Below are 27,973 nucleotides of genomic sequence, written 5' to 3'. Positions count from 1 at the left end.
GTGTGTTGTTTATGAAAAAAACATAGAACAGTTTATTAAAGTTTCTGATTTATTGCCATGATTTGTCTTTTGTTCCCAAAAGTCTGGTTCACACACTATGTATACAGCAGAGAAAAGCCGAAATCTCATGATATGACAAAACAACTTTAGTTTTAAAAAAATCCCAGGAGAATGGAGGAAAGGCTAGATTTTGATGGTTTCTGACAGTTCAGCAGAAGCAGAGTTACAATTTGCAATAGAGCGATATCGACTCTACAGGACAACTGATAGCATTCTTTCTTGCCAAAAGAAAACACCAATGCTACCAAAACCCATTAAACGCTCGCACCTCGCAATCAGAGATACTTGGTGCCTGTGCGTGCATATGTACGCGTGTGCTTTTTATGGCGATTTGCTCATCCTGCAATTTGCCAGAAGTAGCCAGAAAGATGGTTTAATCCTGTTTGCTGTTGCAAGACTGTCGAACAGATGATTTCTGATGCTCCAACAACGTGATTGACTTTTCAGAATTTTCTAAGTTTCTGAGCAGAGTCTCTAGCCGCCTTTTGATTTTCTTCTGATCCTCAATGGCACATCCAATTACCACAGACTGAAATTTCTGATCGATGGGTCCTGCTGGCACATCAGATGTGCACGCACCGTACAGCGACATTAAGCGGATTTTGGCGTCTTCCAGATCATCTAGAAGTTTATTGACAATTTCATCGATCATCTTAGTGGCATGCAGTAGGGATTCCTGCTGCTGGGCATTTCGGATGGTTTCTACGGAAACCTCCACAGTAAGGGTTCGGCCCATCAGGCGATTTGCAGTCAAATTAAGTTCTTCTCTCTCACCTAAATCAAAAACAATAAAGCATTCTAGGTTACGGGTGAATGCTTCCCTGTGCAAATAACATCATCAAGACAATTGCACTGCCATAACTTAGCAATAAACAAGGTTGGGTGGCAATCAACAAGATTTCCAGGGGCCAGGCAGTATTTTTTTTGCATTTGCCTAAGTCCTCCTTAATTCACAGGATCTTCTGATTAGAGATGAGGCATTAAGCTCGACCAAAAATGTAAGCGATGCTTTTCCACTGCTGACACAATGCTCGCTGTGTCACGTTAAAGCGAAGCATACAATATGATCAGGAAACATTATCTGTGAACAGAACTGGCACGTTAAGGACCTTCTGTGCCCCTGTGAGAGAGATTTAGACAGTACCCCTAAAGGCCATAAAGAGAAAACTGATTTCTGACTACCAGATGCAATTAGGGGGCACGAAAAAAACTGTTTTTCTATTTTCTGGAAACTTAAGTTTTTTCCTAAAATACAGACGCAACATATTTGACATGTAGGTTCTTGAAAAGCCAATAAACCAGCAATTTAAAGGACCTAATGTAAAACGTACAGATTTAGGGACTATATTTAAAGCCGTGTATCAAACAACCATGACAACAATCATCAGGTTCTTACAAGCTGTACGCTTTGTAGCACTCGTGCCTGTCCAGTAGTCAAAACCATTAAAATGCTGGTTTTTCCACTATATTTAATCATCATTGTCAACTTCTCTCCCTCAGCTGAGCAATATTGACCCCGATTTTGAAAAGCGATCAGCGAACGGAATGTGGGTCCTGTCATACACAGTGGTGGCATCCATGCGAGACCATCCATCTGAACAGTACGTGGATTTACACAGTCAAGAAAAAGGGGATCCCAGGGTAACTGTCAGCCCTTCAGTGGCCTGAGCTGGCTCCAGCGCCCGTACCTTCACCAGCAGCGAGCGATCAAACACAGCTGCTCCCCAAGGTGCAGGCTGTTTTGGCTTTGGGTCAGTTGGAAGGGTATGGCAAAGCAGCTTCTCACCTTCGCTGATGTGCCTCATGTCCTGGCTGTTCTGTATATTGTGGATCATTTCTAGCAGGATTTCTTTCTCTTGTTCCATAGCAGATGCTGCGTCACGGAAAGCCTCTACCCTGAACATGGTTGAACCAAACAAAACGTTTAAATAATAGAATAGCTGTGCACCTATATAGCTGCCAAGAACTGTTCTTTTAAACTTCAGCTTACAAAGTACAGTCAGCTCTTAATTATCCATGAGTCAGACTCTGATTTCATTACCTTCTCCTGTATCTTAACTTCACTTTTCAAGACTCGATATAACGAACAGACAGAGGGACAAAAACCCAAAACAACAGTGATTTGATCAAACTTAAATCTTCTATTTTACCGGCAGTGCTGTGCCATCCTATGCCGCAGTTAGTCCGGGTATCCAGAGCCTGTCGGTACTAGAGCCCAGCAGCAGAAGTCCCGTAGCTAATTGGCAATTATTATCAGCTGCTTAACTCGCAGGGAGAGGGACGAGTCCCCATCAGGGACCTTGGGGGTGATGGTTGCAGCTGCAGGGATGAAGGCAGCAAGGGGGCCTGGCTCCCCCGCCACCCCCAGGCCAGCAGTGCAGAACCCCTACAACCCACCTACAAAGCCACAGACGCTCCAGAAAACTCCTAATGCCACCTTGTAGCCAAATGACCCTTTTAACGAGGGAGAAAAACAGGTAAGGGGGACAAAGCTCACACGCTTTTATTAACGTGACAAGGGCTTCCCCACCAAGTGGCATGCCCTGCTCGCTTGGACAAGATTCTGGACTGCCTGTCCCCACAGTCACTGGCGTTTTCCACGGAGCGATGGTCACCGTGACTCACACCGGGAAGAAGCTTCTGTGGGAGCAACTCCTAGTTCGGGGCTTGCTGGGAAGCACGAAACTCGGTTCCTTCCCAAAACAAGACCCCCCCGCTCCAGTCCTGTTCCCTGCGCTGAAACTCCCGCGTGGTGCGGTGAGGGCAGGAGGGAAGCCCCTCAGAAACCGCTCTCCCCGGTAACGTTTCGGTCTTGGTAAGCTGCGAGGTGTGTGCCCACAGCCTTGCGGGGGTCCGGACCCATCCGGCCATAGGCAACGTGAAAACGCCACGCTAGAAATCCGAGTCCAGTTCCTTAATTCACGTCTTACTCCCCACCGTGGATTTAAGGAGGGAGCTTTTGCATCCTGCCAGGTAATAATGGAAAAGCACATCTGGGAACCGTCTCTGGAGACCTGGAACATAGGGGAAACGTCCCTCTCCCTTGGCTCTGCCCTGGAGGCTCGAAGGCAGGGGCTCGCAGAGGACTTGCCGAGCTGCAACTGGCTCAAGAGTTGTGCCAAAAATATCAATTCTGCACTCCCAGACCCCACAGAAAAGCAAGAGCATCACGTGAACCTGGCTGATGGTTTCAGATGCTTTCAATGCACAGCTGGGGAGGTCTGGCTGCTGTAAGCAGCACAGGAATCCATCTATCCTGAAATGTTTATTAAACCTGTCCAGAAAAGGGGCAGAAAAACTAAAAACCTCGTTAGGTCTCTTCGATGCTTTGCACTCTTCAGCGTTACTGGATGCTGCCCCTAAACCGTGATGGCTCATGACCGCTTCCACAGATGAGGGCCTGTCTTGAGAAAGGTACAGAGCTGCCGCTCCTTCCTCAAAGGCTGGCTGAGGGCTGGCAACGTTGGAAAAACAGCAATAAAAGAGGGCGAAGGAAGGCAAAAGAACAGGAGCATCTGAGGATATAAATAGCCCCTCTTCACATACAGCCTGCTCACGGAATGGTTCTGTTTTATGAAATATTTAGCCTAATTTAGTCAGTGAAAGCACAAGCTTCAGGCCCTGCCTTTAATGTTCATTCTGAGGAGGAGTGGGAAAAGTTAATGCAATGCAAATTCTTGCCAAGAGCGAATAGTTTTAATTATTATTTTGGACTGGTTAGGAAGAGCAATGAGGCAGGTGGAGTCATTTCATAATTCAGATGTCTGCACTTTGTAATTTAGGAAGTCTAGCAATATTTTCATAAATGCCTCACCATGCCTTTTTAAAAACCTTGTATTTTCACAATTTAAAAAACACATTGTGGTCTCTGGAAAGCTTAAAATTAAAGTTTGGAAGTGCATAATTTCAACTTTAATAGCATTTTAAAATCCGATTTGATATATCATTGTACAGACTTGAAACTGAAAGGTCTGCCTTCAGGAGGTGGATCAATCTGTGATTTCCCCAAGCTTTGCTGGGTCCTCTGAAGAATGTGGAAAAACTGCATTGCAGAGATGCACCCCGAATTGGTGCAATTCCAGAGAGTGCCTAAAACATCACCGCTGCCAGCGGCCAGCTACTGGTATGTGAGGTAGGACCTAAAAGCCAAGTGATCAGCATCAGGGATTGTATACTGCAACCCTACCGCCCCCGCCCCGATTCACCAACTAGAACTTTGATTGACATTATTTGACCGAAAGTCATATAACCAAATCTTGAGAACGATCTTATTAGCAATAACTGCTTCTTGGGAATTATTTTAACCACTTTTTCAACTGCAATAGTGAATGCCACACAACCAAAATCCACTGGAATCTAAATTTTAGTGTGTTTGCTTCCACAAACGGCACTCACAATGAGCACCCGCCCCGGCACTGTGCAGCAGCATGTGAGGGAGGCGCAGGAGCTCCTGCCACTGGGGCAGAGGGACAAGGGAGCAGCACGTCAGGACTCCCACGCCCCTCTGCTATCCATTCGAAAAAATTCCTAAAAAATAAACTCGGGTTTCAGAGACCTCTCAAGGGCAGGGTGGAGGCACAGGGTGGTAACGCAGCACACCGGCAGCACAGGTAGCACCTCAGGCACCCACCAGCCAGCAGGAGTTACACACTTGAACAGAAGATGGGGGAAATGGCCTGGGAAAGGCAAGACAAGGGAGTGGAGGAAAGGGCCAGCTGTCACTGCTAGGGACCTGGACCACACGGAGGTCAAAACAACGGGATAGGATCATTTCAACAGCAGTTTAGGGGTAGAAATCCAAAACCCGGGGAAACCACTCACACCAGCCTCAGGAAAAGTCAGTGCTCCAGAGAACACGCTGGCGAGGCTTTACCGAGGCGAGATACCCACCACAGCATCCAGTCGTTCTACTTTGAGTGTATGTGTCGCTCTGACCATCAACTAAATATTCCATCCATTACCTAAAACTAAAAAAACATTCCTTACTTCTGATTGTCCCCTGTCGGACAGGGATTAGCAAGGCTGTGCCTTTCTTTCCTACATACCACGTGCATGAGCAGAGCATTCCCCCGAGGAACAGGTGGACCAGCCTACGCTTTTGTTTCCAGATGAGAAACTCGATACCCGCTTTCTTACGACAGCTGCAATAACTCCGGCCTTTAAACTACGGACTGACTTAAACAGCTCACCATTAAAGCTTGCACGCTGGAGGTGCAGGTAAGTTTTCAAAGGAAACAAGAAACATCTGAAGATGGTGTGGCTTTTTTCCTGAAACGGAGCTGAGCACGCTGGATGGAGACAAGGCAGGGGGTTTCACCCTGGCATCCTCAGCTGCTTAAACTGAGTTTTTGCTTTCAGGTGAGCAGTTCCATGAACATACAAACGAGGGGTGGGGTGGGGTGGCAGGATACGGTTGTTCTGAAGGACGACAGGAGAAAAGGTACAAAAAATTGAGATGACAAAAAAAGCCCGAATTACCTCATCTATCATTACACCTAGGACTGCATGTTCACTTCACACAACCACCAGAACACGGTGACTCATAAACAGAGACTCTGGTCCCGCTTCCAGCTGCTCCCAAGACATCCTGGCACTCACAGACAGTCAGGGCAACATGAAAGTCCAAGCCCTTACAAGGGACAAACGTGCCACCTGCCCCCACTGCCACCCCCGCCGGGGCTCGCTCCCTGGCAGCCAAATTAATCCCCCCTTCCCGCTCGCTTTCCCTACAAAAGAAAGTCCATCTGCAAATACTCAGCAGGGAGGTACAAAAATACCCCGTTACTGTCAGAAAAGCATCTCCGGTGGTAGAAGAGAAGGCAGAAAAGGGAAGGCTGTTCCATCCAGAGCATTCCCGAAGGGACGAGGGCTGCCTCGAGGTTCAGCCGACCTTAAGCAACTGGAGAACTGAGGACTGTCGAGGGGGTTAATTAAAGGCTGTAGTTCACTGACAAATTTTCACTTATTATATTTACAAGCAATGTCTCAAGAGTCTCTAACCAAACTAAACCAGCTGGAGAAGAAGTGTGGAAGCTCTTCCTCCTGCCATTCAAATTACTTTGAAACGAGGCCAATTAGCTATGCATGGAAAAAAATCCAGGACTTGAGTGACTTTGATTAAAGTAGTTCGACTCTTTTCCTAACTGTTCCGCATTTAGAATTATGCCTGTTTGAAAGACCCAGAGCAAACCGGGAAGTTTAATTTGCGGCTTAATTTCTGGTTAACCAAACCGTCTGCTTTATTTCAAGAGTCGCTCAGCAAATTTAGAACGCATTTTTGCATATTCTGATGCTCATTTTGTGATTATATACTCATGCGCTAGACCTGGATGTGAGCAGCGAGACTTGTTTGCAGACAGCGATTTTGTTTAGTCAAATTCAGAGAAGTCTGCGAAGGACTTCAAGGAGACTTAATCAAACTAAGGGAAAGGCTAATTACAAGAGCACATAAAGTCCACTCCTGAATAATGCAAAGTAAAGCAAGCAGAAAGGGGAAAAGGCGACTCCTGTATCCCACAGAGCTCTTTTAATGACTAGGAACGTTCCGGGCGGCTCTGTGAAAGCCGCTGATCGATGTGCAGCTGTAGCGCAGGTGAATGGGTGGTACGGCCGCGGCAGCCTGCGCACCCGTCCGCCTCAGGGCGCCGCGTAACGAGGCAGAGCCGAGAGGCCGAGGGAGGCGATCAAGGGCAGGGAGCTGCCTCTCGTGCTGCTGAAGCGGGGGGGGGGAAAATCACATGGGATTATGTGGGGAACGACAAGCGGCAGGAGCGGGCAGGACGCGTCCTGGCAGGACGTGGCTTGGCACAACGCTGAGACACGCGCTGTGTCCGCAGCAGCGACTTCGCAAAATCGCAGCCGAGCTGCGGGAGGCAGCGCCGCTCGCGTCACAGGGACGCGGCTCGTCACGGCCCGGGGCGCAGGGGGCGCCGCGCGCGGGTACCGACCCCGCAGCCGGGCCGGCGGCGCGAGGGGAGGCCGGGCGGCCCCGCAGCCCCACACGCCGGTACCCAGCCCCGCAGCGCCGCGGAGCCCGGGCGGCACCGCCGTGTCCCCCCGCGCCTCCCTGCGCGGCACCCGCCCGCAGCGCGGGCACGGCGGGCGCGGGCGCGGGCACGGCGAGGGGTCCCGCGCCTCCTCGGGGAGCCCGTGTGCACGCGCACCCGCTCCCGCAGCGCGGCGGCCGCGCACACGCACACGCACACGCAGCCCGGCCGCGGCACCGCGGCCGCTGTCGAGGGCGACCCCGCCGAAGGGGGCTGCTGCTCCCCCGGCCGCCCCGGGAAGCCCCGCGCCGCCGCCCCGCTCCCCTCCCGCCGGGCCGCTGCGAGGGGCCGGGGACTCGGCGGCTGCCCCGGCCCGGCGCCGCCCGGCCTCGCCGCCCCCTGCCCGCCTCGGCCCGGCGCCGGCCCGGCCGCAGCGGTGCCGCCGCCCGCCGGGGCCCCACCTGAGCTCCAGCTGGTCCAGGTTCTCGAGCAGGCGGCTCGAGCGGTCCGCCATGGAGGTGGAGCGGTAGAAGCGGCCTCGAAGCTGCCCGCCGGACTGCGACTGCTGCTGCTGCTGCTGCGCCCCCTCGCTGGCCTTGGCGCTGATCTTGGCCTGGGCCATAGCACCCGCCTGCTGCCGCCGGCGGATCCGCGCTGCGGCCGCTCCCTCCCCGCGTCCCGCAGGCGACGGCGGCGGCCGAATGCCGGCACCTCGCTCATGGCCAAAGAAGGCGCCCGCCCCGCCGCCTGCCCCCGCGGACACCCCGCCCCCGCGCCGCGGCCCGCGGGTGCCGCCTCACGCAGCGCGCCGGGCCGCCCCCCGCCCCCGCCCGGCCGCCCCCCGCCCGCGCCCCCCGCCCCCCGGCGTGGCTGCCCCCGGCCGGCTGCGGGGCGGCCCGGCGGGACCGCTCGCCCTGCGGCGGCGGCGCTGGGTACGGCAGGGAGCTCGCCCGCCAGCCGGCCGCGCCGGCGGCCCCCCGGGGGGTCAGGCCGCAGGGGGACAGGCGCTCCCCGTTGTTCCCGACGCCTCGCGGCGCACCCCGCTGCCCGGCCGCCCGCACCCTGCCGGGGGGCGCCCCCGCTCCCCCCCGAGAGCTGCTGGCGGCGCGGCGGGACCCCCGGCTGCCCCGCGCCTGACCCCAGCCCCCCCGTGACACGAGCACCCGGGCCCGGCAGCCCGCGCCTCCCGCCGAAGCAGCAGCTGAGGGAGCGGTAACGGGGCCCCGACACCGCCTTACCGCCCTGCGGGGCGCAGCCGCCCGGGGCCGGCCCCTGGGTTCGCCCTCCCGTTACAGGCAACGAGCCCCCGCCACCCGGCTGCTGCCTCTGGGAAACACAAGAAAGGGCAAGACAAGGGAGGACGAAACCAAGAAAGGCTGGAAGGCTCCAGCCGCCTGTCGGAGGGGAGAGAAAAGCTGGGAAACAGCGAAGCGGAGCAGCCCCCGCCGCAAGCGGAGCCTGACCGGCGTTCCAAACACAAGGCGCTCGCGGTGCTGCCACCGACAGCGCATCGTCCCGGTGCCAACCGTGAGTGCCCAGCTGTTACCGTCCAGGATGACACGAAAAGGCTTACTGGAAAGTGGTTAATGTTCTCTTGCTACGCCAGAAAAAAAAAAGAGTATCTGTTTTACAGTAGCCAAGGCAGTGGACCTGCAGCTAGTAACGACTTGTTCTGGGATGGCATTTGGCTGTAGAATATGGTCCCTTCCCCCTCAGGAGCACCCTCGTACTTCAGGCTCCTGCTGGGAGCGTTGGTTCCAACACTTCAAGTCACACGTAGGCTTTACTTGCCACAGCTGTGAGTAGTTAAAAAGGAATTTGCTTATCCCAGAAGTCCAGGTTTGGGCAAATGGCTCAAACAGACCAATTTTTGGCACCGAGCGAGGAGGGGTGTTGTTGCATAGGGAGACTGTTTTGTATGCTTATCCCGCTGTGATTCAAAATAGCTGTTTTCACAGGCTCATCCATTGAGAATGATATCATGTCCCAAGCGCTCTCGTTAAATTAATTGCCTGAGTATTCTTGTTCCGTGTAGTTGGATAAGTCTTGTTGCCTGTGAGTTCATGGAAATAATTTCATCGGAACAATTGTTCCGTCTATTTCTCTACAGTCTTTGTAGGAGATAATTAAAAAACGCTTCCCAGCCTGAAGAGAAACCACTTGTAGCCACGATACACACTTCGCAAGCATTTTATTTCCTAGGATCCTTCTATTCTTCCCCTGCCAATTTGGTAAGTAACAATTGATACCTGCTTTTTAAGCCCCATCTACAATAGCTGAACAGCTATGAACGTTTTTTTCTTGCACGGGGCTTTAATTCCACACCGATAGAAGCTGCAGTGAAACACAGGCACAGAACAGCTGTCGCTGCATCCAAACATGTCACCTATGACTTAGCCTCTGCAACAGCAAACCGGCGTTTTACCCTAGAAGCGCAAATAGCGCAAACCATGGAACCAGAGCAGATGTAAAAGCGTAAGTAGCCTTCCAGGACAGGCCGCAGTACTACTGCCTGTGCAACCTGGGATATTTTCCCATTCAGAAACTTGGAAGGACCACGAAAACTGCTCTTCCTGCTCTCTAGAGGGGTAGATTGGCCCCTGTGCCTTCTGCTTCTCACCAAGGTATGTAAAGGGGCAGCTGCCACCACGTATCCGTAATAGGTGGCTGGGCTGGAAAGATAGGAGTATATCTCTGGAGGAAGAGAACTGACTCACAACCCAACTGGCAGAAGTTTGTGGACACAAAAGGCAGGAATCGGGTCCTTCGGGGCCACAAGGCGATGGGGAGGAGGAAGGGCCCCCACATCTGAAACAAAGCATGGATTTTTATCTTCCTCCTTGTGGTCTGCGGTGAAGAACAGTGATGGCCAGGTCAGGACTGCCAGTGCTGCCATGCCCACGTCCTCCTCTCCTCACCTTCTCCACAGCTGTGTTCACGTGATGGACTGCACAGCCCTGCTCTGGCTGTAGGCACCAGCAAGATGAACATGAGGAGAGAGTGTGTATTTCATGGCATCAGAAGTGAAGCCGCTGGCTGTCTCTTGTTTAAACTACATCATCATTAAAAAAATGGGTGCCACTTGCAAAACAGAGCAACATGCAGAAGAGTCTCATTGACACACGCAAGGTCCCTTGAGGTAGCAGAAAGAGCAACTTACATCAGATGTCAGACCTGGGAATCTGTAGAAGTCCCAGAACCAGGGGGACGATCTACACCGCAAGCACTGCCAATTGTCACAGGGCTAAACAGCACCTCAGTTGCAGCTTCACCTTATTCCAAACCCTGATACATACCTTGTCACATACCCTAACACTTACACATGGGCAGTCATGGAATAGGATCAAAGAGGAAGCCCACACCCAAGAAATGCTACGCCAGATTATTTCCCTCCCTGCACCTACAGGCACTTCATTTGAAGAACCTTCTGTATAGGTAAGTGTTATGGAAACAGAGTTTCCATGCGCAGCAGAAGGATGCGGCCATGGCTTGGGCCAGCCAACCACAGCCAGTTTGCCGTCTCCCCAGCACCGTAACAGCAGCAGTAAAGATGGGCTAGGGTGAGGTTTCAGGATGTGTTTTCAATCACAACACGTACCTGCTGTCACAGGAGGCTGCCCCCTCGCTTTAGCCCCTGCTGAACCTGTGCTACTGTGTCTTCACTGCTGTTGCTGCCAATGCCCATTACAGCTAGCCCTGGGCTTCCCTCTGCACCTCGCAGTCATTTTACTTTGTAGGCAAGCCCCGAGGTCGCAAGCCTGTCGTAAGTCTGACTGAAGTCCTATCTCAGAAGCAATCTGAAAGCCGGTAGACCATTTCAGGGCACGCAGCCGTTCGTTCTCATCAAGAGGAAAATTGCCTAGTAGATGAGCCGGTGAATTCTGTAAAGCTGCAGATGCTCAGGTGATTGTGCATGGAGCTCTGGGCAAAAACACAAATGGAAGGACTTTCAGAAATCAGGATACTGCAGTCAGTGAAAGTGAACTTGCACAGATTTACAAAGGGAACTTTACATTAAATTTCCACACACGCTGAGCTTTGTTGTCCCCAGTGCACACTGTGTATTATTTGCCACTTCCCTAACTTTTCTGACTTGCGTACATCCACTTTTATAGTATCTTTGATCATATTATTTGACCCAGATTGTTACAACAGAGTTCAAAACCACTTGCATTAAGAATTTCTACAGGAAACTTGAAGACATTTAGAAGCATTGGAGAAATATGCAGATGCAGACTTTAATAAAGCTGCTTAGCTGAAAAGAATTGCCAGAAAGTATCGTTGTGCTAATGTCAGCCAAATTTTCTAAATTAATTTTGAAACAATTCGTCATCCATCTTCCTCACCACCTTCCAATTTACAGCAGTCATTGTAAACATTGCTAGGACAGCACAAGCAGATGATAGAACATTTTCCTTTTAAGCAAGAAGACTGCTTAACTTCATACCTCTATAAACTTCACCATATTTGGTAAAGATTCAGTAAAAGGTTTGCATCCTGTGACTGCTATAGGAACAGCAGTGGTCATTTCTGTATACCTTTAAGAGCTAAGAAAATTAACTCAGCACCCTAAAACATATACAAAGCAAGTAGCTTACAGTAAGCCAATCTCAAATTATTGTTTTTTTTAAAATATTATTAAAGCTTCAGAAGCAAATCAGGCAGGCATGATGTTTTAGCACTCCAGTGACTTTCTTAACAGTTGCACTGACTTATGTGGCATCTCATCTAGTCTCTGAATATGACCAAAAGAGGGATTTTGTTTGATACAAGAGAATATGGCACACAAAGCCCCAAAGAGATGAGCCTTGTACCAATCTCGACGTGTCACGATTTCAGTTTTGTAAAACTTATACATGCACCTTAAAGAAATGAAGAGCATTAAAACGAACAACTGGTGGTAGCCAGGTGGAGTTTAGACCCTTTCCTCATTAAACACAAGAAAGCATCACAGGATTACTTGAGACTAATGAAGGGTGAACTCAAGCATCACCACAAAAGCAAATTCTCTTAAAAAGGGCAGGACAAATCACTTCTAGTACAAATGTAAAAGCAGCTTGCCCAGCATCCTTTAACAGATGAGTTCTACTTGTAAACACAGACAAATCTTAGCATATCCAGGGAAAACCTCAAAAACTTCAGCCAGTTAAACACTACTCCCCAGCCAGAAACATTAAATTCTGAAGCACAACCAATTACAAGACACCATTTCCAGTTGAAGAACAAGGCGCAGTACCATTGTTGGTGAGTAACAAGTCACATGTCTGTACACGCAGCATTTTAAGAATCCAATTTTCCCTGCTCTTCTGGAAACAGAAGTATCACAAGCCTGTGATGGCAGAACACTATGCAAAGAAAAATTTCAGGGAGTTAACAGAACCTCAGAAGAGGCCAAAGAAGATGAGGACAAATTTCAAGACAGCATTCTGGAGACTACTTTTAACATAAAAATACAAAACTCTAGTTAGCTGTTTTATAAAAAAAGCCATAGCAGCAGGGGTTGGTATTTGCTGCTTATTGTGGTAAGCAGATGAGGAGGCCAATACAACGTGTTTAATAACTGGAGCTCCAAATATAGAGAAGGTATATGCACACATGGCTTCTTTTTTAATGCAATCAGTTAAGTCATGGCCCATCAGGTACAAGCAAACTTCACATTTATGACAGAATAGAATGTTATGAGGAATAAAGGACATTATCAAAATCTAACATAGCAGACTCTGGAGAAGACCATCTACCCAGGTTTTAAACATTTGTTGAAGCCAAGCAAAGAACTTTCTCAAGCTGAAACATCTCTTCATGTGAAAGGATTTAGCAGCTTCAGGGTCTGCACTGAACAACACCTGCCCAAAAGCCTCTTTAACCTGGACTGAGACATGTTTGAGGACAAAAATTGTCTTCCGTCTCATTCCAACCTTTATTAGAAAAATTCTGCAACTTTTTAGCTTGAGTCAGTAGCTAAAGACAACTCAAAATCTTCCCAGAACAGGGCTTCCCCAGAAGCAGTGTAAACCACACACCCAGATCTGAACAGATTTAGATTTATAGCAGTTCGAACAAAACTCACAGGCTAATGATTAACAATAAAAACCCCAAGCTGGCATTTTATTATATTAAGATTTCTTACTGATGGAGAGCAATCATTAACTGAAGTATAATAGGCTGGTAAAGCTGGACAGTTTGCATAGGTATTTTTAAACTAAGGAACAGAGAAAAGTGACAGATAATTTTAAACAAAGAAATAGTTGTTCACCTTAAAATAATGACAGTACAAAAATAATTAAGACATTTACATTCATTTGTCCAAAGCTACCTCTTCATGAGCAGAAGGGAGCAAAGACAATAGTATATAGGAATAATACAGCTTAAATTCTCTCACATCTATTCCAAACAGGAACTAGAAAGTTTATTTAGCTTCTGTTCTCTTAAAAAGTTGTTCCAGCCTCAGATCAGGGAAAGGAACTGAACCCGTCAAACTTTAAACCATCAAATCCAATGTGCTACCTTGCTACTACTGAACAAAACATATACATTTAGAAAAATAAAGTTAGCTAACTATACAGCCTGTGGTCCCGATTCTGACATTTCTAACAAGCAGAACGTAGACAAAACTACGGTCTATGAGGCGAGACTGGCCACAGGCAAGAGTTAGGCTGTATGTTCAATTTATAAACCTGGAATCTAAGCTTCTCTTTATAACAAGATTAGCCAGGCAAATCTGAGATAATTGGAGTTTACTATTTTTACCTGTTGCAAGGACCACATGAAAAAGTAAATAAAGACAATGACATTTTGTAAAACAAAAAAAAATTAAATAGAAGAACCAATTAAAAAAAAATTAGCAACAACCTCCCCCCAAATACCTAGTAAGACCAGCCTACTAATTAGGCAGTAACTTATACAGCTAGAATGGAGAGACTTAGTCATCACCCATTAGAAACAGAATATGCAAAAGCTTAAAAATTTATTTTTAATCATACACAGTATATTGCAGCGGATATCTATAAACTCCAGCTGTTCATCACCATGACAGGACATCAGATTATAAATCTAACTATTCAAGATACAGATGTGTTTTTAAAGTGGTATTTTTGAACCTTTGTAAATAGATGAACAAGCTTCCATTTTTGTGAGCAGCTCTGATGACATGGTGTTAGTGTACTGGAGAATCTTCATTTACATTTCCTCAAGGCTTCTCTTGATAGCTTCTTCCAAATCTGCATCTTCCTCTGTATAAATAAATAAATAAAAAAAATAATCTCAAACTATGGTTGATAACTAGTCCTAAACACAGCCACATTAATATTACTACATAAAGCAACAAATTACTTCTGTGGGCAATGTCAGTAGACTGCAAAATATGGTAGAGAAACAGAATGAAAGTATATGCCATCCTTTCAACACTTCAAAATACAGGAACAACCTCTACAACCTTCCACTGTATTAACTAGGGGCAGCCCAATGATTAGTTTAAGAGTATAACACAACTACATATTTACTGGTCAAAATAATACCAAGATTAAAACCCGTATGTATGCACCAAGTATTAAAACAAAAGAGACAGACACACAAAACAAGCCAAGTGTTCTCAGTACTTTCATTCTAGTTCTTTATCAATAGACACTCCCTTATTCTAAGTCGGCACCACTGTTGTTACTCTTACTAGGAAGGTCAGATGTAAGTAGAGAAAAAGTCATGTCAACAGTAAGAATAGTTTAGCTCAGGGCTGGAACATTTTTGATGGGGGGGGGGCGGGGGGGAAGACTGCACTGCATGTATCTGACTTGTTAACAACCTCTCAAACACTTTTCATAATAATCAGAAAGAAACTCCGTTTCTGCATTACATTGAAGTTGTTTTGGGCACTAATTGTTTGGTGTTAGTGAATTAAATATGACAAGTTAGACAAGGTTTATCTGTACAGTAAATATTAATACCAATAGTATAGTTGGAAAAATTAAAGCAGCTTTCAGACACACTATCATCCTGGAATTATTAACCTTCTGCTTTAGAAGGACACAAGGACATCCTATAAAAAAAGCTGTTCTTATGACAAAGGGAACAGAATAATTAATATATATTAATATAACATTTTAACACTTTTATTATTGTTGGCCTGTTTTATGTAAGACCTAGATTTGGAACAGAAATAGTATCAATGAATTCTATCTCATGTCAGCAGCCCACATTCATTCACCTGGACTCTACTATAACATCCAGTACTACTGGTAAAAGAGATGTTAGTTTCTGAAAGGAAAACATTACATGGTCACAGAAACAAAAAAGAAATTTTGAAACCAAAATAAAGCAGAAAGCCATTTGCAGACAACGGCTTACATTAAAATTTGTTGTCAATCGGTCAGTAAGCACGTGCAAGAATCAAGAAAAAGGTCCAAACTGTGACTCTGTTACTAATGGCATGCAGTTAGCTCCACAGTGATACCTGGATTGTCCTCTGCTCCCCTGGAGCTGCTGAAGCACCTTCTTCTGCCTCCTACACTTGCTTTTTGCCTTCTCCTCTTCCAGCAGTTGCTAGTGCTTTTTCCTTTTTACCCCTTCCTGAAGGGGTTTTTCCTTTTTACCCCTTCCTGGAGCTGATTTTGCCTCTCACTCTCTTACCCCATGACAGAACTGCCATTAACCACACAGGCAGCCAGTGAACACAGCTGAAGCCACGCTGCTTCCTAAGGTCAGACAGATGCCTTCAGCACTGAAGCATCAGAACTGGAACCTCCTGTATGCAGCAAATGCCACTGCTATCCCTGATGGCAATATCCAGTGCTAGGGTGACCTGAGCACAGCAGATTTTCAGTACTGTAGCTGAATATGTTGGACATTTAGTAACAATATTTAGTAACAGTTGGTAAATTTGTAACTGAATAAATTCTGGAAATTTAAGATTCAGTTATCAGTTTTATCACTGACCTTGTACAAATTATTCATTTGACTTTTTTTTTTTAGCACACCTTATTTCCATCAGGTGAAAGGGCAGAGCTAAGCCTTTAAATAATAACTTTTGGTGATGGACTACAGTGCACTTTGAAAATAATTTAACAACTACATTGGATGAATGCCACCACTAAGCACAGCAGCAAAAGGATGAAAACAATTTCAAATGAGGTAAGATACAATGCGAGCAGACTGTACTGCTGATTCAAACATGCCTACATCTGCAGCTCTTTTAGGAGACCAGAGTGCTTTGTTGAGATCCAGTATCTATTTTGAACTATTTATTCAGAAGTTCAACTATTTAGTCAGTAGTTCTACTCCGAGTCAACAGTCATACTAAACTTGTACAAAGTGAGCTCAGTCAAGTCTTTTAATTGCACAGTACCCTGTGGTGGTGCACCAATAAAATAGATTTTGGCCGCTGGCATACTTTTCAGTTTAAGAAATTTATCTTTTATTTATAACTCACAGTGTTCTTCACTACTCAAGATTGCCCAGCATATTTTAGAGTATTTGTAACATGTCACCTGCTGTAAAACTGATAGTAAGTTTAGTTTCTGTATCTTCAATGATTAATAGCACTCCTCAACACAGAAAAGAAAAAATTAGCAGACCTTCCCGTTTGTTCATTTCTTCTAAGCTCCTCTTCGCTGTTAGTGTATCTTCATCCTCTTCGCTATCTGAACCTTACATGCAAAATTGGAACAAATTACACATTGCTTTTAATAGAAGCTCACAATCCACACTTGCATTTCTTACTTTAACAACATTGTAGGCTGAATTTGAAGAAATACAATTGTTATGATCTGAAAATCAAGATAAAAATACATTACAGTGGAAGTTTAAGACAGTAACTCAAAAGACAGTTGCTTTTCAGCTACCTTCCTGCCTTTCTCCCCAACATCTAGAGGCAGACTGCTTCAATTATTTTAAAGCGGTAACGAGAAATAATAGGTGCAGAAGCTACTGTTAGTGTTTACTGCATTTGTTTTTTTGTAATAGTTATAAAAAGACATTATTTACTTTCTACAAAATATATCAAGGATTTAATTATGGGAAGAAGTGCTGTAGCACGTGTCTGCCTACACATGATCTTAGCTGTATTTTGTTGCCTAAATACTCTTTGAACAATGGAGTGCTGTAACTCAACTAAGCAGTGCAATTCAGCAGATGTTCAAGTCTCTCAGGAAAAAAAAAAGATAAAATAGTTGATACACTGAGTTCCATCTGCTAACTCATCATAGTCAAGCCCAGCTAAAACTCTATCCCCTTTCCTTGTCTAAAAAATGCTCTTCATGAGGCTGGTTTCCAGAATGACAGCTCTGTTTTGAAGTGCCTAGCAGGACTGGTGTACCTAAGGTGGTTTTTTTTCCTTCATTTGCTTTAAACAAGAGTCTCAGTAAACTACAGGTTAAAAAAATAAGCAAGTCCATGAGTCACACTGTATTCATTCTCTTGCTACAGGCTATTACTATTCTGGGAGATGGTCTCTGTAACAAGGTCTCACAGTATTCACAATCAACTAGGTCTCCTACAGTCATATCAACATAAGCACTTTCCTTACAGTCCTCACACCAACATACTTCTGAATATGTTTACTGGCCAAGAACTTTCCAATACAGACATTAATTTACTGAGTGTGTGACTTCTGGCATTCTAAATGACCCAAGTTAGGTATTCACTTTCTAAACACTTTTCTAAACACTTTCTAATACACTTTCTAAAGCTTCTTTTCAAACCTCTGACACGTATACCTTGTTTAAGCAGCAATGTTGCTGACTTTCCCAATTCCAGGAAGACAAACTTCAACAGCTAGTATCAAACAGAGATCAGGAGCCCACAAAGATCCCAGAAATAGCTGGATATACACTTCAGTTAAAATGGTCTTTCTCCAGTCACTTGGCAGACTGGTAATCCTTTTTGGAGCTGCCTGCTATCTTGGGGCAGAAGAGATACTACTTCCAACATCTTCTTCCAAAGCAAAGAAAGCCAAAGAAAAAGATCCATGCAACCTCCCCAAAAATGTCATTACAATCACTCATGAAAGGGAGGAAAAAGTACAAAGAAGAGGTTTTGCACAAGTGGATTCTGCCTTAGTAACCAGCTTTTTAATCTTCCAGCTCGGAAGACATCTCAGCCTGCTCTAAAGTTTTATAGCAGTTGAAGCAATCACTCCCTAACTCTTTTTGGCATACATAAAATAGAAGAACTGAGTTCTTGTGAACAGTAGGTTAGAATAGTACAAAGGGGTCTCTGGTTTACTACCATTTTCAATAAAATTGCATTAAGAGCACTTTCATGAAAGTCAATGCAGGTTTTTTAGGCGACCTGACGGAAGATGCTGGCAAATGGCCAAGGCAATATCCTTCTGATTGGCATCTTGCCTAGATCATTAAATAGCAGAGCAGTCAAAAAATCCACGAGTCTTTCAGATAGGATCTGTAGAAGTCAACTGTCCTGGAACCAGCTACACAGCGAGTTAGCATGCACCATAGAAGCAGCCGTGATGGCAACCCACAGACACGCTGGTGGAGGACAGCGCTTTCCTGCTCGCTCCTGGCTTCCCTGACCCAGGCAAAAGGCTAACTTGACAATCACTTTTCAGAATACAGTTGACTTTACTGTCAATTAGGACAGTTATGAATGCTAAAACAGGATTGATAAACTAAAATAGTAATTCCATTAAGGAAGTTTAGGATTCATCTTAGGTATTAATGCAGGCCTCATCTTGCCAAAATGTTTTGCTAGTCATACCACCTTAATTACACCACTATAATAACACAGGGTACACATTCATATTGGAACAGAGGTACATGCAAACTGGCATGCAAAACATCCAAACACTTTTAAAACAAGCTGCCTGTCCCATGATTTATCACTACACCTGATATGCAATACCTAACTACTACTTGATGGTTACAACATCACAGAGAACAGGTTTGCTTAAAACATAGTTAAAGATAACACAATTCCACTACCAGAAACTATGAAACTTGAAAACAATGAGTACTGATGATCTTCTGTCAGTTTGAGGGGAAAAAAGTCAGCTCCGAGTCAAATGTTGTTATGCAGTATGTTGAAAGTCTCATGAGCTATGCTCTGCTTTCACTGGTCATTATTTGCCAGACTCCTCTCCCCTCTACCTAACTGTATTAACACACATACAGCTTCCCATGAAGGCAGTTGCTGGATTCTCCAAAATCTTTTGAGTTGGTGAAAGTTAACTTATTAAGAACCTAACAAAGAGCCAAATGTTATTTAGGAGCTTTTCATGCAAAGGCTTGTCAGTATCTCAAATTATACTGAGACTTTCCTTACCCAAAAGTAAAAAAAAGAAAACAAACCAAAAAAAGTTATGCTTGTCCTCAGTATTCTCCCTGCCCCCATCCTCCCCAAACCTACACAGAGCAAAGACTAAAGGCACAAAGGCAGCAAAGATGAGAATTTTAAGATGTCCCAATACATTTCTATGGGAATTGGGAATAAGACTGTAACAATCAAAAGGAAAGAAAAGCTGTCTGCAGGCAGAAATCCTAGGTAGAAATGCTCCAACAATAAGGGGGTGGGGGGCAGGAATTCAGCTTCCTTTAGGGGCTAGACAGCAAGAAGTATTATTGTGGAACTCGTCACTTGTCAACCAAAGAGAAGGAAAGGCCACCTGAGTGAACAGGTACATTTTCAAGTCAGAAGACACCAGGCTACTTTTCCACACCAGACAGATCATTGTGCTTGATCTAACATTGCTCACAGTGCACCTGTACCCTGGGACTGAACCCTGCTCTCAGAGATCTTGGACTCCAGTTAAGAATATACTCCATGCAAATATCACAGAATGGCTGAGGATGGAAGGGACCTCTGGAGTTCACCCCATCCAGCCCCCCTGCTCCAGCAGGATCACCTACAGAAGGCTGCCCAGGACCATGTCCAGATGGTTTTTGAGTATTACCAAAAAGACAGTGTACTGGGGAGCTCAGAACTTGACAGTTAGGGCCTTACCAGTGCTAAGAAGAGGGAAAGGACCACTTCCCTCAAACTGCTGGCAACAGTCCTCCTCACGCAGCCCAGGGTTGTATGCAGACCCCTCAAACTAACAGGCCAACCATAAGGTTGGCCACCTTAGCCATGAGGGCACACTACTGGCTTGCCATCACCTTGGTGTCCACCAGGACACCTAGGTCCTCTTCCACAAAGCTGTTTTCCAGCTGGCTGATCCCTGGGTCACACCCTCCAGGTGCAGGACTTGGCACTTCTTGTTGAACTTCACCAGGTTCCTGTCAGCCCATTTCTGCCCTGTCAAGGTTTCTCTGGGTGGCAGCACAACCTTCTGATGTATCAGGTGCCACTCCCAATTTTTGTCATCAGCAAAGCTGCTGAGGGTACACTCTACCCCACCACCATGGAAGTCATTAATGAAGACATTAAACAGGACCAGATCCGGTATTGACCCCTGGGGTACGCAGCTGGTTACTGGCCTCCAACTGGACTTCATACCACTGATCACCATATTCCAGGTCCGGCCATTCAGCCAATTTTCAATCCACCTCCGTTTTCCCATCCAGCCCATGTTTCATCAGCATATACTCCTGGTACTGCTGGCATCTTCTGATCACAAAGAGTAAATAGGAATGTTTAATTTGAAGAAAACAGGCATGTCCTGTTTCTCTTGTTAAAATGCTTAGCATATTCTGTAGCTCCCAGCTCCTCCAGGGTCAGAGGAAAAGCAATTGCCTGGCTTCTCAGCCAAGAGATCAAGATATAGCCTCTTCTCTAGTACATTTTGTTAAATAAGCAAAGAGCTAAAACTCTGACTGTACCTATTCTCTCAAAGAAATCCTACTGCTACACTGTTGTCTTCACATATTGCCAAATTCCTGCTGGAAGAACAAAAATAACCAGGAAAGTAAATTCTGGATAAATACAGAGCTCAGATCAGAAAAATTAACCCTATAGATGGGAGCAAACAGTGATTTTTTGACAATTCATGAGTGTCTCATAGAAACCTATTCTGGGAAGAGAGTGGTAAACTCACAGAATGCAAGCGCCACCCACTGTCCTGATATCAAAGCACCACGGCTTGTATTTGCATTAGCTGCACACATGGCTCAGCATGATCCCCTCCCTGTATCTGATCATCTTCTCTTGCAACCTCCCTGGTTACCACCATCCCCCTAATTTCCATCAGATCTACCAGTTCCTCTGCCTCACCAGAAACTCAGTTTCCCTTTCTCCACCTTAGACCTCCTCCCTTGCCACACAACTTCTTAACGCACCTCCTAACTACTTCAGTGTGCAGTCTCACACCCTACCTTCACTCCTCTCTCCTACAATGCTCCTTCTCCCAATCTCATCTGCCTCTTTCCCATCCCAATGTACAGTGCATTAATATCACACTTAACTTGCAGTCTCTCCAACCAGTGACCTTTTCCCTTTTACAGTTGATGTCTGAAGTTTTAGGGCTACTTCACCTTAAGGACACCATTAGTTACCTCATTCAGACTCCTAGTAACTACTTAGTCAAAAACTTCAGATCAGTACCTCAGCCCTACATAAGCAATCATGTTCAGTGTGTGTGAGCATGCTGCCTTTGAAACACTGCTCCCTGGCTTCCAGAATCCTTCCTTTACTCATTCTTCAGCATGTCCCTCGGAGGATCTTCTGCACGACTCGTCCCCAGTACTTCCTGCTCTAATCTCTGTTTCTTCATCATCTGTAAGAGGAAGGAGAGCTACTTCCTGCTGAGGGTTCACAAACACACTAGACTTCCTCCATGAAAACTAAAGCTTCACTCTATACATCTCTCCCTATAAATGCTCATTCATCCATACAAGTGTAGCATGTCTGAAATTAAAGCTCTAAATCCCTCGCCCTTCTCCAACTGCATTTTTTTTTTTTTTTGGAAACTCTGGCCAACACTGTGATGGTCACTGATATTTTCACTTAACTTTCATGTTAGTTATCTCTCAAATTCACAACCATATTAAATTAAACCTTGATTTTCTAAAAAAAATTTTTTTTTTGCATTATCTGAATGGTGAGGTCTTCCTAGTTCATGCACTTGGCTACAATTCTTGTTCAGACTCATTAAGTCTCAGTACGTTGCTTTCTCCCTAGGGCACATACATACGTTCAAAGATGCACACAACAGATGTCACTGACACACCAAAGCCAACAGTAACTTCCTGTTGTAGCTAAATACAGGGTTACAACTGAAAGGTGAATTTCTTAACACTCCCTACTGCAACAGGTTGTGGCCACTGTAGCAAAAGCATAAACAAAGGAATAGATTCTTACTAGAGTAACTATCATTCATTCACAGCGCATCACACTGCAGATGCTCATGCTCTTCACGTTCAGTCTCTTTGGACAGTGGGGGTTGGAGGCTGTGAGCGTCTTTAGTCATTTGCAGTCTGTGTTAACGTTCAGAAAAAGCAGAGACTGGGGTCAAATGTGGTATTTATATTGGACCTGAACACCTACAAAAATTTTACTACTGAGAAAGCGAGCGATTATTCTCAATGTCTTCTGTAAATTAATTCTTAACTCTTCTTAAATTCTTTTGTTGGCTCTGTGTAAACCAAAAGATTTTTGGGATAGTAGGAGCTAGGAAGCTTAACAGCATTCATCAAAATGAACTGAAATCCTGCTTTTCCAAATATAAACTCTCATAAAAGCTGCATTCAGTAGTATTTAAACACTTCAGGCAATACTAGTGAATTGCAGATGCAGGCTGACCACTCCACTTGAGCATAGTGGAAAAAAAACCTTGTGTGTCAGTGCAAGAGGTGCAGTGGTTATTTGTACATAGTACAACACTATACCTGGCTCTTCAAAAGAAAGAAGAAACACTCAAAAAAAAATTGGACCTCCTATTATTAAAAGAAGTCTGTTTTACTTAGCTCAGTCAATAAAGGATCTCGCTTGAATATGACTGTGAGAAATACAGTTAAGCTAAACCCATCAATTTACACAAAAATCACTTTTGACAACCAAAAAGCTGCAGGATTTCTGTCAGTGTCAGGATGGGTATTATGACGACCTCTAACCTATCGTCAGCTTTGCCCTCAACTTTGCCCAGCACTCGTTAAAGGCACAGGCTGTAACCATACTGTCACAACTAGATATGAAGTGTCAAGACACAGACAAGGAAAAAATGGTGTTTTTCTGCATGCTACAAACTTTTGTTTGCAAAGAAATTACAGAGGGAGACATTGAAAACTTCTGCCCTTCTCAAAACACTTAAGTAATATGCACAATCCGTTTGTGCCTTCAGCATAAAAGAAAAAAAAACAAACAACTTCTGTATTTATGAACTCAGGCTTAGCTGTAGCAGACGGCAAATAAGAATAAATGTCTTGCCCACTCTCTTCACACCTCAGATGGAATTCATGCATCCACTACAGCCAATGGTCTAAGGTAGCATACAGTTGAAATCCTATTGTAACATACGCAGGAACTTTTTATTTTAAAATGCACACACCACAGTTCCCACAGCAGTTCTGCTGACACGGTAAAATGGTTCCCAAGGATTGCCACAATCCAGCTGCTCACAAGTTAATGATAGCTCTGAGAAGGTGATTCAGGGAAATAGCTTTTCCATTTCGCAGCTCATCCAATACCAACAACTATGTTTTTCAACACAATTCTTTTGTAACTGTTTCTCACTTATTTCTCTGTCCAGAATAATAGCCATAGGCTTGAGAAAGTCACAAAGCAAGCAATTCTTGTTTATATTTCCTTATATTCAGCTGCATTTCTGTAACAGGACAACAGGTTATACCAGCCTATGATACACTACACAACTTTCCACCTCAGCTTTCTGATACTGGTCTTGCCACACTAAGACTTGCAAATGCTTGCTGATGCTGCTGAGCCACACAGTGAAGTGTGTATTATGTAGTGGCTTACCTTTTTAAGGAAAACTTTATACGCTCTTGGTAACAACACAATCCCACCACCTATTATCAGAACTGGATTTGCTAATGTCCTGTTTTAATACAGAAATGGGAGACAAAGGCAGCTCTCACTGTCTGGGTCCGTCCCTGCTGACACTGACTGGAGAAGGGGACAACAAAGATGCCTCAAGTCCATTCTGTTCCTTACAAGTTTGCCAGGGAATGGCAACAACCAGAGGGCTCATGTGCAATTCCATCACTTTCCTGCTCAAAGTATTTAATTTTTTTATAACAACCACATGCGTAACTTAAGTGGGATGTGCAATGATCAGCCTGCCAGCAAGTTAAGGTTTGGGGCCTCTCAGTAGTTCACATGACCATAATAGTAAATTAAACATTTATGTAGTAAAGGACATTAAAAGAAGGGTTAGATTAGGAAACTTCTGAAAGCAAGACCAATATAAAAAAAATATGGAGTAAAATTTATACACAAAAAATGGTTAGATGAAAGTCATCACCTCTGAGCCAGTATGATCTGGTGGATAAAGCTATACTAGTAAAACTACCCAGGCGGGGAGCTAGAGTAGCCTTGCACAGCAAAACAGTCATTAATGATAGAAGACAGTGAGAAGCAAGGAAAGTTGTACAAACTCTACAAGAAAGGAAGACCCTACAGCTAAGTTGACTTAAATTGACTGCTTGCAAGTTACAGCTCTCTTCCAACTCTTCCTCCCAAAATTACGCAAAGCTCCCAAAGCAAAACCAGCCTCCCACATTAATATATAGTTATAGCTATGATCACATTAGAGGAGATCTATCAATCCAAGAATTCCAATATGGTCTACAAAGAAAACATTCATCATGGGAATGCAGTGATTCAGTGTGTAGCTTTATAGATACCTGGAGAAAAGTCATCTTCCCCCTTGAGCAAAATGAACCGTACTAGTGAAAATGACAGTTCTGTAATTAACTACGCCAAGAAATTTTACTGGTGTGGTTGCTTCTAGCTGGGAATCACATCTCCATAATCCAGCTGCAAAATCTAGACCAGCGAATGCCTGGGGTGGCCAGAAAACTCTATAAGCACCTTTTCTGTATCAGAAGCACATAAATCAATTCCAGCTCACCACAGATAATTTTTCTCAGGAAACCATTTAGTTAGCCTATCTTTCCTTTTCCCCTTTAATCAATCAATGTCAATTCACCATTCAGTGCTAGCACTCCTCTTTAATCTTCCTGGTAGAACAGCAGCACCATGTGATAGCTCTCATGCACCTACACCAAGACTAGCAGTATATTTTTTTAAGAACAGCGTAGGGCTAATTCAGAGACAACTTTTTATAATATGCAATCAACTTGCAAGCCCCCAAAACCACAACAAGAAGCCAGGAAAAGCAATAGTGTGTCTACAGGTCTTCCAGGAAAACTTTACTTCAAGATACTTTAAAATACTGTGAAGTACTAAATCTCAGCTTAGCTCCTTTGCATGGTATCCTCTGCACGACAATGAGCAGGCTCAGACCTCTTGATTATTCTATACTGGTACCAGAAGAATTTTACCAGTGTGCTTAGCTGGAAGCGTTGCGACAAACATAACCATGACATTGCTGAGCTGTACAACGCTGCATTGTGTAGTTTAGCTACCAGTAGGTAAGACCGATCCAAAACCAGGACATGAGCCAAGAGTGCTGAAACAGGGCCAGGAGAAGAGGTCACAAAAAGGACAAGAAGATGAAGAGGAGGAAAATGAAGAAGAGAATGAAGATGTCCCAAATGACCACCAGAGGACCCCCGACTTATTAGACCACACGTGTAGCAAGCGTGTAGATATGGTAAGCACTCTTGGAACTGTAACGAATACCCTAATGGTTTCTCAGAAGTGCCATAAGTATGTATAAATCAGCCATATAAAGACAAACAAAGAACTAAGTCAGCATGCACATTAAATGGAACTTCTCTCCCGTACACCCAGTGCCAAAAATAAAGAACGCCTACTCTCTAAAACTCAAAAAACAAGTATTAGAGTTTGTCTCCGATTTTTCAGTAACAATACAAAAACAATGTGATCATTTTAGCACGCCATTAATTAGAACATGGAATTCCAGAAAAAACTTAAAAGCTTTCATCAATATTTTCCCTCTAAACGGATGTATGAGCCATGTGCTAGTGAAGACACTTATCAAGTGACTGGAAGTAGCCAGGAGGACAATCAGAGTTAAAATTGGCAGAGAAACTCTGAGAAGTAATGATGCTTTAGCAAGGTCACGTTTGTTTCAGACCCAGAACAAATGAAGCCAAGCAGGTTTGAGTACAAATTGAGAAATGTGCACACGAGAGTGCTCTGAACAGCTTCTCTATAACTAGAAAGGAATTTTCAGACTGCAACAATTTGTCTCCTGCTATAATAAAGAATACAGGGAGAACAGTTTGTTATGTTGAGTAAAAATGTCTAAATCTGATTTCAAAGCCTGCCCCCAGCAAATTGATCTTCTGATCTATATTTCATTGAAACACCAGTACAATACAAGAAGCATCAAACAACAGCTTGTGTTACGCGTCAGTGTTCAATCCTTTTATTGGAAAGAACTATCAGTTTACTGGAAAGATTGTGTTTAATGTGTTTACTTTCTACCTTTGGCGGTGTCTGAAATGCTGTTTAGCAAGGCACACATCATGTCTCCCTCAATGTGGTGAGGATTTAGGATGCGAGCTGATCGCTGAGTCAGTTTAAATTGAGTTTCCAGTTCCAGGAAGCTTTTGTCTCCAGAAAGTACAGTGAAAGGAATTTGCTTGGGCAGGTGTTCATCCAGACGACCAGCCTATACAGAAACAAATGCAGAGTGTTGAACTGAGATCATGTTTTAATCTTGGGGGGTTTGGCTAGCTTTTTGTAAGATAGGTCTTCACAGGAAAGCCTTCTACAGCAACTTACCTCCACTTTTATGGTCCAATGCACATTATACCACTGTGAAACATTTCAACAGTTTGACACTGCATTCTATACTTATCACCATAGATACAGGAAATGGCTACCAGAACAGAACAGATTGAGTATGGAGCAAATTCCTAAAAAGCAGCATTTCAGAACCGCTTCCATAAACCAGTTCACCTGTCCAGAGCATTTTAACAACCATAAAAAAAAAAAAGTAATGTAACATACAAATACTGCTGTAAAACACGTTTATATCAGACAGTAAGATTCTCAAGTATTATTATTTAACTGATAAAGCACTATATTAAGAACATGAGTCCTCATGGCATCCCAGATTGCTGTCCTTCACCTGTACCTCTCCCAACCCACCCAAAGCCCTAAGTCTACTGAACAGAGGCACTGCTGTCGGCCCAGCAGGGTCTCTGAAACTAGCAGCCATCCAACTCCATCTTAAAGATGCCTCTAGATTTGGGCTCCTTGAAGCGAGAGGCAGGAGTTACATTTCTCTCTGAAATAGGAACAGTAAGAATTCAGAGATTTTATTCTTCAGTCCCTAACTAGCCCTCTTCCCTCCCTCAACACACTGATGTCCTATTTGGGCTTTTTTATTCCTACAGAATGAAGGAAAGGAAAACACGTAAATCCTTTCTCAACTGCCTGTCTTCACTCAATTCAGCAACAGGTTTATAATTCTTTTTAGTGAACGTAAAAGTCAAGTGAAGAGAATCCAAGAGTCTTATCTGTAATTAGTACTTAACATCAATAGCAGATACCATCTGCTACTCTTCCCTGGGTACAGAAACGAACAATAAAGAAAGCACACACTAACTTACATGAATACAGAGAGCAAAGTCTGCTGCTTCTCTTCTGGTACCGCAACGTGGATGAAGAAAGAAACATCCAATCCTCTTCAGATAATTGTAAATTTTGCACTGCACTGGAGGTTTCCAGTTGCTGTACCCTCCTAAACAGTAAAAGGGGGGAGGAAAAAAAAAAAACAAAAGCCACCATAAATTAAGAATGCAAGAAGGTAAAAGCAAAGATAAATTTGGCTTTAAGGACAGAATTTATTTTGACCAGTGTGAAAACGAAAATAACCAAAATCCCAAAAGAGCCCTTGTTCTTGGGTTAGAAAGCAAAACAAGGAGAAAGTA

General features: G+C 44.7%; 2 protein-coding genes across 5 annotated transcripts in view; both read right to left on the bottom strand.

The window, feature by feature from the left end:
• Positions 1-31: 31 nt before the first annotated feature.
• On the bottom strand, positions 32-7,804 carry BAG2 (BAG cochaperone 2). The gene is made up of 3 exons (XM_055810606.1): positions 7,508-7,804; positions 1,847-1,956; positions 32-834 (listed from the first exon to the last, which is right to left on the bottom strand). The coding sequence occupies exons 1-3, from the start codon at positions 7,666-7,668 to the stop codon at positions 434-436; spliced, it is 672 nt and encodes a 223-aa protein (XP_055666581.1). The 5' UTR covers positions 7,669-7,804; the 3' UTR covers positions 32-433.
• A 5,319-nt stretch (positions 7,805-13,123) lies between these two features.
• ZNF451 (zinc finger protein 451) overlaps positions 13,124-27,973 on the bottom strand; it is a 39,055-nt gene continuing 24,205 nt past the window's right edge. For 3 of the 4 annotated variants that reach the window (XM_055810475.1, XM_005238112.4, XM_055810476.1), the window contains exons 12-15: positions 27,653-27,783; positions 26,520-26,706; positions 16,610-16,681; positions 13,124-14,275 (exon numbers count right to left, since the gene is read on the bottom strand). In XM_055810475.1, the coding sequence (XP_055666450.1) occupies positions 14,223-14,275; positions 16,610-16,681; positions 26,520-26,706; positions 27,653-27,783 (443 nt within the window). In that variant the 3' untranslated portion in view covers positions 13,124-14,222. The remainder of the gene's footprint in view (positions 14,276-16,609; positions 16,682-26,519; positions 26,707-27,652; positions 27,784-27,973) is intronic. The other variant, XM_055810477.1, reaches the window with a different exon arrangement.

The sequence above is a fragment of the Falco peregrinus genome, chromosome 7 (assembly GCF_023634155.1).
Source record: "Falco peregrinus isolate bFalPer1 chromosome 7, bFalPer1.pri, whole genome shotgun sequence".
NCBI lineage: Eukaryota > Metazoa > Chordata > Aves > Falconiformes > Falconidae > Falco > Falco peregrinus.
The sequence above is the reverse complement of the archived record's forward strand: the minus strand, read 5'-3'. Positions and strand labels throughout refer to the sequence as shown.